This window comes from Dama dama, chromosome 13 (assembly GCF_033118175.1).
Source record: "Dama dama isolate Ldn47 chromosome 13, ASM3311817v1, whole genome shotgun sequence".
Classification (NCBI taxonomy): Eukaryota; Metazoa; Chordata; class Mammalia; order Artiodactyla; family Cervidae; genus Dama; species Dama dama.
The window spans coordinates 17,136,688-17,148,900 of NC_083693.1; the positions used below are offsets into that span (position 1 = coordinate 17,136,688).

Genomic DNA, 12,213 nt, shown 5'->3' on the forward strand with positions numbered 1-12,213 from the left:
TGGGAAGTTCCAGCCCAAACATTGGTTACTAGCAAGTGAGGAAACTCGGAGAAGGCAGTGGCAGCCCACTCCAGTACTCTTGCCTGGAACATCCCATGGACGGAGGAGCCTGGTAGGCTGCAGTCCATGGTGTCGCTAGGAGTTGGACATGACTGAGCCACTTCACTTTCACGCATTGAAGTAGGAACTGGGCGACCCACTCCAGTATTCTTGCCTGGAGAATCCCAAGGACGTGGGAACCTGGTGGACTGTCGTCTATGGGGTCGCACAGAGTCGGACATGACTGAAGGGACTTAGCAGCAGCAGCAGCAGCAGCAGCGAGTAAACTAAAAGTTTACTCACTAGGTAGAACCTAGGTTGCTTTTAGCTATAGGAGTGGCTGGGAGATGTAATAGCTAGATAAGTGGCAGAATGCCTAATTAAAAATCAAGGTTCTATTACCAGAATAGATAAGAATGAATAATGGAAGGTAACCTGTTTGTCTCAGTCAAAAGATGATGATCAGAGGAGAAACCTGCAAAAAAATTTTTTAAGCCTGACAGTATCATGAGAATTTGTTTCTTTCGAGGTGACAGTATTCATTTGAATGTCCAAGTTCTGACAGCTGTTTTTAAATGCACCTTTTGGCAATAAAATAGGTACTCCAGCATATAGCTACCAGATGTGTAGATGTGTACCAGCTTCCCAGAGGACAGTTCAACCCGGGAAGGCTAACTATGGAAATTGATTCTGTTGAAATAATTAAGAATTCTCATGAAGATTGACTGCTCATTGTCCTAATAAAATGTTGGGAATAAATGAAATGTCTAATAGCAGGAAACTGATTACAACTTATGATGTACTATACTATGGGATGCAATACAGCTGTTAAATTATTGTCGAATTCACAGTATGTTATGCCAGAAAATGCTTTCAGAATGACTTGATCCTTTTTTTTATAGATGTTTACATTTGTATGTGCATGCACATGCACAGCAAATGATCTAGTGGGGGAGTGTTCATGGAGCTACTGATAAAGTGCCATTGTGGACAGGCAGACTAGGTGTTCAATGTAGTTTTTAATATCTGATTTCTGAGTTTTTCATCTTTTTTATTATAAAGAAAAACAATAATAGAATCTTCACTAAATAATGCATGTCAGAGTCAATAATCTACATATTTAAATAATTTTGTGTTTTCCAACTCATGGAAAAAGTAGGAAGCAGATAATGCAAACCAGATTTCCTATTTTGTTGACTTATACTTTATTCGCTAAATAAGGCTAATGGAGAGTTAGTAAGGCACCTTTGCTAGTAAGGCACACTGCTCTAAGGCCCCTAGAGTGTGATCCTTATGGCATTGTTATAGAAATAAATGGCCAGCTCATCTATTTGGGACAAGAATTGTGGCTCTCTGGCTTTTGTAGGTATTCCTTTCACTTGTCTTTAACATAGATGGGCTCACGGGAGATGGTTTGTAATGATATCTTATGGGCCTCTGGGCTGGAGACACTGCCCACCCCTCCACTCTTACATGTGAGAAAAACCATCAGACAGGGGGCTTCTCTGTGATATATTAGGATGTGGTACATGAATAGGTTAATATCATTGTTTATCTGGGGTGAGACCTTTGGTATGATACAAGCAGACACAAACTTTCTAAAGCTAATTTGTCAACCGAATAGTATCCTCTTTAGCACATTCTAGTTTTAATCATTTTAAAAGTAAATGAGCATTTCTGCACACTATTTAAAGATATTTACAGATATCAGAAATAGTTAAAAGATATTTCAGTAAGGAACACATGCAAAATGCAGATTGAGTAGCACATATAAGGCTTCTAAAGTAATAATAAACTGTGTGGTCCACATGGTGCTTCCAGGGTATCACCCACGCCACAGGTAACCTTCCAAGATGGGGGTTACGACCCCGTTTTGTAGGTGAGAAAAGAGAGGATCAAGGTCAGAGATTCTTAAGCACTCCTCCAAGACCAAACAGAGTCAACTAGGAGAGGCTGGATGTTAAACCCTGCTCACCTGACTTGACATGCAGAGTGCTTGCTCCCTGCCCCAGCGAAATTCTCAGCATGTAACACTGGGGATTCAAGCTTCGGCCCCGCGGGCGGCTGGTGGCTGGGGGGTGCCGGGTGGGGACCCCGGAGCCCAGCGGTCTCACGCCCTGCCTGTCCCCACAGTGTGCCCCAGCGCGTGCGGGAAGCGGGCGTGCACGGAGACCCACGAGTGCTGCCACCCCGAGTGCCTGGGCAGCTGCAGCGCGCCCGACAACGCCACGGCCTGCGTGGCCTGTCGCCACTACTACTACGCCGGCGTCTGCGTGCCCAGCTGCCCGCCCAGCACCTACCGCTTCGAGGGCTGGCGCTGCGTGGACCGCGACTTCTGCGCCAACATCCCCAACGCCGAGAGCAGCGACTCCGAGGGCTTCGTCATCCACGACGGCGAGTGCATGCAGGAGTGCCCGTCGGGCTTCATCCGCAACGGGAGCCAGAGGTCAGTGTGGGCGCGGGAAGGCGGGCCTGGCTCCATCCGGCGCGGCCCTGGGGAGGCTAAGAGAGTTGGGGCACTGGGGAGGGCCGGCGTGACTCCGGCTGCTGATGGCGCCAGGCGCAATGGGCAGGTCTTCTGGTTTGGAAGCGGCCCTCCTGGACGGTTGGAATGGAGTACCTGATTTGCTGGCTCAGGTCCCAGGAGGTCCCTGACTCCCTGTGCGCATGCGGGGCTCTCCCCCAGAGCGGTGGGTAGCGGAGACTGTAGACTGAGGTTTGCACACCTTCAGGGCTGCTCAGCACTAGACCAGTGAAGGCTTTGGAAGTACGGGAGGGAAGATGGAGCAACCCCACCAGCATCCGTGAGGCAGTGAGCAGGCGTAGGCTCTTAGCACTGGCTTCTGTCCTCCACTCCGAGCAAGCAGTGTGCTCTATCACTTGCCACACACACACACACACCCCATCACATTGCTACACACACACCCCCCCCTTTTAGCACTGGCTTCTGTCCTCCACTCCGAGCAAGCAGTGCGTTCCGTCCCATTGCTACACACACAGCCTTTACCGTCCCTCGGTTTTCCCTGTGTCTCATTTTCCTTCCTGGACATTAACCTTTGGAAGCAAAGAAGTTCCTGACAGCAAACAGCATCCCTCTCATGCATGCAACTGGACTTCTGTGAAGCTGTTATTGGTTTTCAGTTTTTGAAAAAGCAATGCCAGCATTCTTACAAAATATAGGATTATAACCCTGCAAGCAAGGTAAGGCTTGAGACCTGGGGTTGCTGGTCCCGCCTCTGGAGCAGAGCAGAGAACTCTTCAAGGAGTCTTTCTGATGGAATGGACTAAAAATGCCTGCTTCGTGACTACACCAGAGGAGCCTTCTTCCATTTCAGGTTTTTAAAAAATAAAGCTATTTTACAAATATACAGTACCGCTGGAAAAGGAAATCTTCATTTTGAGTGTAATGTGTAATTTCCCTTCTGTTTGCTGCCTTGTTTCTGCAAACCTCATCAAGCAAGTCTTGGTAAAGGGGCATCTGTTTCCGGTGTAATATTTGGAGATGTTGCTGCTTCCATAGGCTTAACTTCAAATCAGAGATAACACTCATGTTATTTCATAGTATTAAATGTAGAACACTCTACCTGTCATCATTTCTGTAACGACTGTAATAGTAAAAATTATTCTAAATACTTTAAAATGGTAAATGTGCCAAGGATACTGGTGAATTGTGGAGTATACATATTCCACCCAAAATAAATCTGCCACATTTTGCTCACATTTTATTGGCAGCCCTAGAACTTAAAAAGGCTTTGCCAGTCCCTGGGCAGTGCCTGGAACCCAGTTTAGGCTCCGCCACAGTTCCTGCCTAGACTCACAGGACTCGGACACGACCTTAACCACTAAATCGTCACCGACACAGTTCCTCCCCGGGCTGGGGGCTGCGGTGGGCAGCTGGTGCATGGCCGGGGGGCTTATGGCTTCTTTGCCCTGCTGGTGTGTGCCTTTTGATGCTGGCGGCATTCTGTAGTTTGCAGCTGCCAGAGTCGTGGGTGAAGTAGGGGGCGCTGTGCCCTATGACAGCTTCTCCTACTGGAATTCATCCTTTGAAGAATTAAGCTCTTATTTTTCCTACTCATGCTCGCAGTCACTTCAAAGCTACAGATACTGCCTTTTTCACTTTAAAAGAAAACACCATCAAGAACTAATAACAACCCCCTCCTCAGGCTTTAAGGCCTCTTTGACACTTATTTAAAATACTTATTTTTAATACTGTTTATACCCTCTCTGTAGCAGAATGGGTTTGAGGAAGCTTAAACTATAAACATGCAATCAGAGCACTTCCTTAGAAAAACATTTTTTAAAGTACTAGCTGATTCCTAGACATTTTAAGAAAGGTGTTTGGCTCAGAAATTGCTATTTGAATAAAATGTCAGGGGAAGAAAACATACATTTAACCTACAGCCCAGAAGTTATGCCCCTGAGCATTTACTCCCGAGAGATGAAGACTTCAGTTCCCGCAAAGACAAGTGCAGAACCACAGCCTGGAAATAGCACAGATGCTCCACAATAGGTAAATGGCCAAGCAGACCGTGATCCAGCACACCATGGAATATCAGTCAGCAATAGAAAGAAACAAACTATTCAGACGCACACAACATGGATGGATCTCAAGGACATTATGCTGTGTAAAAAAAAAAAAAACCAAACCAATCACAAGGTCACACACCTGATGATTGCATTTATATAAAATTCTGAAAATAACACCATTGCCGAGGTGGAGAATAGGGGAGTGGCGGCCCCGAGTTAGAGACATGGGTGCAGGATGGCCGAACGGGCAGCACGTGGGAGATGCTGGTGGGGGCGGGCCGGCTCGCTGCGGTGATCACTCAGGTGATGCGGGGACGTGGAAGTGCACGCGGGCATCGTGCCTGTGTCAGCTTCCTGGGCTTGATGCTGCGTCATCGTATTGTAGGATGGTGCCATCAGAGGGAACTGGGTGAAGGGTACACAGAACCCGTCTGTACTATTTTTGTAATTTTCTGTGTGTCTGTAATTATTTCACACCAAGTTTTTAAAAAGGGAGGTGGGGCATTATATGGTATGTAGGTAAGGTAGAAGCAATAAAAGACCAATAAGGAATGCTGAGGAAAAGCTGCTGCAGTCTCTAGAAGTGAAAGTGTTGTGATGTCAGAGAAAGGGGAAACCTCTATGACTATGGTCGGCCCATTTCCTCTAGAAACCTTCTCTCCTGTTCTCCCAACGTGAAATAAGAAAACAGTAGGGAAATTGTATTTGTCTATAAGCTTTTAAACAAAGCCCTTCATCTTTGCCTTAGATATGCGGTAAAGTTCAGTGATGGAGGGCGGTACTTAATGCTCAGAGCTTTAACTTACACTGCTTTCCTGGATGTTTCTCACTTACCTTCATGAAATTTGAAAGATCATTCAAGAATAATCATGTAAATATAGTGGCTCTCCAGTTCACCATCGTATTACACTCATATCCCATAATGTTGTATCATTTATTTAGTTTGGAAATTGACCCAGCTTTCTGTGGTTCAGAGACTTGGAGTCCGCTATTCCCTAAATAAGGAAAAGTACCAAGGTCACTCGCTAGTCCCTGGCTGTTGCTGGGTTTGTGGCATGTTCAAGATTGCGTGTGAAATAGGAGCTCATTACAAAGCAATGGAAGTTCCTATTTTTATTGTGTATGCAGCAAAAACAACATTTGGATCAATTTACAAGTTTCTGCCAAACGCTGTCAAGAAATTATTTCAGTTGTGCTTTAGCAAGAAAATAATGGATCTGTGCTACAGCACGTGCCTTTTGGAATCTCCCCCCCTCCCCCCCCCCCTGCCCCGCCGGGCTGCCGGCTGCAGGAGTTAGATTCCGGTCAGCAGCGGGGACACTGCTGTCCCATCCACTCTCCCAGTGGCTCCTCCGGGTACGCCAGCAGGGTCCATGACCTCAGAGAGCAGCTCTGTTCTTCTTGGGATCCCCTGGTGTCTCCCTTCTGCAAGGCTGTTTCTCGCACATGGGACCAGCTGGCTCACCAGCCCCAGCCTGTGACACGCACATGCCTCAAGGGTGTATCATGTGTTTTGTCTGGAAACAGGCAGCACGCTTTTCCTTTGTAGTCAGTTTCTCCTTTGCATTGCCGTTTGAGTGGCTTACCCCGGGCAGGCTTGGGAATGAGAAACAGTATGACCACTCGAATGCTTCTGCCAGTTGCTTTCTGTAATGTGGACAGTAAAGACACCTGGAATAAAAGCACATCTTTTGAGATTTTTTCTAATGCAGGAAGACAGACTCAGCTCTCAGTGTGTTGGGTGGTTTTATTTTCAACAGCATGTACTGTATCCCTTGCGAAGGCCCTTGTCCCAAAGTGTGTGAGGAAGAAAAGAAGACGAAGACCATTGATTCTGTCACTTCTGCTCAGATGCTCCAAGGATGCACCATCTTCAAAGGCAATCTGCTCATCAACATCCGACGCGGCAGTGAGTATTCCCTCTTCCTGGAAGAGAGGACCAGACCTCTTGGTTTTCTTTTGTTGAGCTTTCCCTTCTCGTCCATGACTCACAAGTAAACTATGGGCCTAGAAAAACAACATGGTGCGTAAGCCACATGCTCAGTGCCCCTGCTTGGAGCTTCCCTCAAAGATTAAAAGAAGAGAGAGCGAGAGATTGAAAGGCAGATGGCATTTTAGCCATGGGCACAGCGTTTATTTCTGCACAGGGTCAGCCCTCATCTCTCTTAAGTCACATCTTATGCAGGATATGCATGTCTCAATACATCCAAACCCAGGAGAGACGGATGGATCAGAGGTGTGACTCAGCAGACTCCAGCCAGAGCCAAGGCCTCAGAGCTTTAAGTCCAGAGAGTCTTGGTTACTTGGATATGTGGAAGAAACTGAGCAAGGGAGGGGTTTAATGATATCAGTTTAAAGTTTTATTCAGTCCCAAACTGGCCCATCTCCCAAGTTTACTTCTGAGAACCAAGAGAGATACAAGTATATGTGTGTCAGCGTGCATTTGAAGCTTCAGTCTCCCCATCCTCTGTAGGATTCCCCACTATTTGCAGTAGATGGTGCTCTGGGCAATTGCATGTGTGAAGCATTTCCGGTTGACTTACTTGGTGATATTTTCAGTTCTGATCTGTAATTGACAGAGGCTTCTAGTAATGGTGCCTTAAATTCTCTGCCACTGGAATCACTTGATGAAGATACTGATCGTTTCCTAAGCTAGGAGAAATATAGTAAGAAGGTGTTGAGGTTGAAAGGGACTTTTTTCCTAAATTCTTAAAAAAAACAAACAAACAAATTATATGCTTTGAGGGGCTTCCCTGGTGGCTCAGATGGTAAAGAATCTGCCTGCAATGCGGGAGACCTGGGTTCCATCCCTGGATTGGGAAGATCCCCTGGAGAAGGGCATGGCAACCCACTCCAGTATTCTGGCCTGGAGAATCCGATGGACGGAAGAGCCTGGTGGGATCCAGTCCATGGGGTCACCCAGAGTCAGACACGACTGAGCAGCTCAGCACAGCACACAGCATTCTGTGCATTTACTTTCCCTTAATGATACTGTTTGTGCAGTGAGTGAGTGCTAGTCTTAGGATTTAGAGATGACAGCATTAAGCTTTCTGCTTAGTTTTTTTGAATTTTGGATAGCCCTTGATTTTCACAACACCTTTCACCCCTTCACAACAGAGATAAGTTTATTTCCACACAGCTAGAATTTTATGACTTTCATGGTATTCTGAAGTTTTATTCTTTGTGCTCTTACTAGATTTCCTAATTTCTCATACGGAGTTCCTCATTTCCTAGAACATACCCTTTAAGTGCCTAAAAGTGTTAGTCGCTCAGTTGTGTCCAAGTCTTTGTGACCCCATGAACTATAGCTCACCAGCTCTTCAATCTGTTGAATTCTCCAGGCAAAAATACTGGAGTGGATTGCCATTCTCTTCTCCAGGGGATCTTCCCAATCCAGGGATCAAACCGAGGTCTCCTGTCTGAGCCACCAAGAAAGACTTAAGTGCCTAACCCTACTTTTATTTTCATATTTCTGTCCTCAGAATAGGAGAAGGAAATGACAACCCACTCCAAGATTCTTGCCTGGGAAATCCCATGGGCAGAGTAACCTAGTGAGCTAGAGTCCATGGGGTCGCAAAGTTGGCCATGACTGAATGACTGAGCATGCACACATGCATCCTCAAAGTATTTTTTAAAAACTTTGATCCATGAATCAGGAAGTATAGTTTACTATATAGTTTGAGGAGGAACTGGTACATATCGGTGTGTGATCATGCAGTGTGGCTTCCAGTTCATGTCCACCACAGGAGATTGGTTGGACATCTTATTGGAATGGCCCCTCCTCAGCCTTGACTTTGAAAGGCGTGAGTCCTGCCACATGTTTAATTCAGAATCTTTTCCCTGAAACATCAGCTGGAGGCAACCGTAGTCTTTACAACTTGAATTTCTCCATTTCTCTTGGAAAACTGTCACACTGTACAGAAACATAGGGCCTTGCCCTAGAGGACAGTACCCTTATTCTTTGATGTTTATCAGTTGAAAGCAAAACAGAACCTTTTATTAACTATGCCTTCACAGGTCATACACAGTACAATTCCATTGGTTGAATCACATCCAGTTCATTATAGTATGCCTTGTAATTTTGGCATAAGTTGAACTGAAGTTTATGCTTTTTATTTACTATGAGAAAAAGGCTGTAAGAGTGAAGAAAACACATTGTTCATGCATCTTGTCATTTTTGCACATGTGTTAGCAGTGATGTTCCCAACTCTTTTCCACCTGTGAGAATCATGTATGTGCATTAGAAAATTTAGAAGCATAGAAGTAAATGATTCAAAATTACCTGCCAATAGCCATTGTTAATATTTTGGTGCATTTTCTTGCAGTCTTAGTAAGATGGAGTCTTTAAATATAGATCACTGTATCTTAGGAACTAGGAATGCGGCAGAAGCAGTTCCTAGTGAGACGGAGAAAACATTGTTTGTTTAGTCATGCCCTTCTACTGTGGAGGCAGTGCTGTTGACAGAGCATATTAGAGATGTTCCCTGGATGTGTCCGCCTCAGCTAATTGGCAGTCTGGTGTTTACGATTTTACATTCTGTTAATCAGCCTGGGAGCTGCAGTCCTCAGCCTTCTAGAAACTGCCCTCCCCCCGCCTCGGGGGCCCATCCCAGGCAATGGAAGTTGAAAGCCACGCTTAGGGAAACGCGTTTTTGACAAAGGGCAGGGATCCTGGGAGGCCTCGCGTCTCAGGGGCACCAGAGAAACAAGACCTGAGCTGTAGTGCTGTCCAGACGGGTCTGCGAGAAACCATGTGTGTTCCCCTTGTGTCAAGGCGCGCAGTAACCCTGTCCCCCTACCACAGACAACATCGCTTCGGAACTGGAGAACTTCATGGGGCTCATCGAGGTGGTGACGGGCTACGTGAAGATCCGCCACTCCCACGCCTTGGTCTCCTTGTCCTTCCTGAAGAACCTGCGCCAGATCCTAGGGGAGGAGCAGCTTGAGGGGTAAGAGCTCCGCGTTGCAGCAGCTGACGCTCTCCCGCCGCTGGGTCAGCACGCTGCCTTTAAGGTTTTCTCCTTAAAAAGAAGCGGCAGTGCCCAGCATGGGGGCCGCCTCCTCGCAGGGAGTCTCCTGCAGTCAGGATTATCCATCCTCGCTCCTGGGTCGTGACCCATCGGGGGTCGGGTGTCTGCCTGTGGCCAGCAAAGCTGCAGAAAGGGACGCAGCAGGGACCAAAAGCGCCGAGAGGGGGCTGAACGGCTCGCCTCGTCCCAGGCCCCTTGTCTCCCTCGGGATGCTGTGGTCCACTACGTAAAAGCTATTCCATCTTTTCAGACGTGTTGGAATGCCAGAGATTTGGAGGCGTCTGAACAGTTCATTTTGTTACAAAGAAATCTTGATTCACAGAATAGTTTCTATTGATCAGCCTATAGGATTTGCCCTACTGATGGAACGTTTGCCTTCTGCAGAGATGCGCTTTGTGATAAGGGTTTTAGCCTCGCCCGAGGCTGTTCGCCGCTTGAGGAATGAAGTGGGTGCTTCGATCGCTGCGCACACACGGGCACTTTCCCTCCCGCATTCACCCCGGGTGTTCCTGTGCGCACGTGCTTCTCTTCACACGCGCCCCTTTAAATATAATTCTTGCCTGGCTTTAAGCTAATGCTTCAAAATAAAAGGAGACATCCATTAATGAGTTGACTCCTTCTAAAGAGAATTTGGGGAAATAATTTAGGAAAGCAAGATATGGGAAGGTCATGAGAAAGGTTGTCTTTGCTGATTTATGTGCCCCGATGGATAAAGTTACCACAAAAGGGTTTCCTTACAGCCTTCCTGCTTTTCTCAGACTCACTCTTGGTCAGTCTTAAATTCTTAAAATTCCATCATCTGATACAGCCAAAGAGAGGGGGCAGCACTTCATTCCATCCTTGAAAAGCACAGTGACCTCCCTGCTGGGAACCCTGATTCTTTAGAAAAACGTCCTTCTCGTCCTTCTCGTGGTGAAGCCACCGAGGCTGCTGCTGTGCTCAGCCCAGTGTCCCAGGTCACCAACATAGCAAGCCAAGGCTTTGCCAGTTTGAGGTGATGGTTATCGTTGGTTGTAGTAAATTTTAAAATGAATTTTAGCACAGCTATTTTTCCTTTTCCTCCAAGTAGGTTTTTCTGGAAACTCTGGTGATGGTAAGCACATCTTCTTTAGCGTATTGGTACCTACAGGTTTTCCTTCTGCTTGAGGATACACTTTTTTCCCCCCAGGTTGAGCAAGTGATACATATAGAGGGGAGAGCTAGCAGGAGAGTTTAATTAATTTTTATTAGGAATTATTACATAACATGATTACCTGTCAAGTTGTGTGTTAACTGAAAGTATTATGCACTCAAGTGTAGCTGAAAATTAAAGTGTGATTTTTATTTGCAAAAATATTTATGACGTATTTCTTATTATCTGAATCTTGTGTAAAGCCCAAAGCCCCAGTGGGGCCTTCTTACAGATGCGTGTCGTCTCTTAGGTGTTTGGGCCACTTCCAGGCTCAGCGAAGCTTCAGGCCTCCCCTGCTCTTAGTACTTTATTTGTCAGGGGATGGCAGTGGTGAGCCTGCTGACCGTCTACCAGTAGCTACCAGTAGCCCTGGTAGCTCTGAGGAGGCTGAGCTTCCAGTCTTGGATCTCTTCCTGCCGTTGCTGGGAGGCTTTCTCTTTAGCTGGAGCACTTTAGAACCTAGCCTCTCTTCCCGAGAGCTGTGTTCCTTTGCCTGCCTTCCTCGCCCATGACCAAAATGGTCTGGGTCGTAACCTTGCTTGTGATGAGTACCCGTGCAGTTGGCTTTGGGTCAGGTGTGACCAGTGGCAACTCAATTCTGTATTTCTCCTCCTCAGACTTAGGAAGGAGATTAGGTCCAGCCTCTTCACCTGCTCCCCTCACCCCTATAAGAAGAGTCACACAGATACAGAGAACAAATGAGTGGTTACCAGCAGGGGAGTAGGAGTGGATAGGAGGGATCGGAGGAGGAGGATAGGAGAGTAGGAGGTACAAACTACTATGTATAAAATAAGCTACAGGGATAAAATGTACAACACGGGGAACATAGCTGACATTTTATAGTAACTACAAATGGAGTATAACCTTTAAAAGTTGTGGGGACTTCCATTGGCCCAGTGGTTAGGAATACAGGGGATACCTTGCAATACAGGGGATGCAGTTTCGATCCCTGGTCATGGAATTAAGATCCCACAAGCCATGTGGTATGGCCAAAAAAAAGTGAACTGTAAAAACCATGAATCAGTATATGTACACCTAAAACTATAAAGAACGCAAAATGAGCTTTAAAAAGAGCCAATCTTCCACTCAAACCTTAAAAAAAAAGAAAAAGGAACAGTCCAAAGGAAGCAGAAAAGAAAGGAAGATGCTAAGTAGATAAATGCCAGCAGTGCTGAGTGAAGTTTGCAGAGTGCCACAGGGAAAGAAAAGGCACATGCCATGGGCATGAAAAAGAGTCAGATATCTGATTAAGAAAGATCACAGGGGCTTCTGAGAAGAGCTGGCTTTGGAGATGGGCCTTGGAGGGTTTCCGGAAATGCTCAGCGAGCAGAGGGTGAAGAAAGGCGTTTCAGGACAGGATGGCAGCAGCAGAGGCAACGAGCTGGGGCGTCCTGGGACCTGTTTGGCAAAAAATGCTGGAGAGGTAGGTGGTATTAGGATTAC

At 46.4% G+C, this 12,213-nt stretch overlaps 1 protein-coding gene across 1 annotated transcript in view; it reads left to right on the forward strand.

Annotated features, from left to right (window-relative positions):
- The window catches only part of IGF1R (insulin like growth factor 1 receptor), a 298,923-nt gene that overhangs the window by 231,513 nt on the left and 55,197 nt on the right, over positions 1 to 12,213 (forward strand). Inside the window, exons 3-5 of the mRNA XM_061158611.1 lie at positions 2,173 to 2,485; positions 6,330 to 6,478; positions 9,374 to 9,518. Of these exons, the coding sequence (XP_061014594.1) occupies positions 2,173 to 2,485; positions 6,330 to 6,478; positions 9,374 to 9,518 (607 nt within the window). The remainder of the gene's footprint in view (positions 1 to 2,172; positions 2,486 to 6,329; positions 6,479 to 9,373; positions 9,519 to 12,213) is intronic.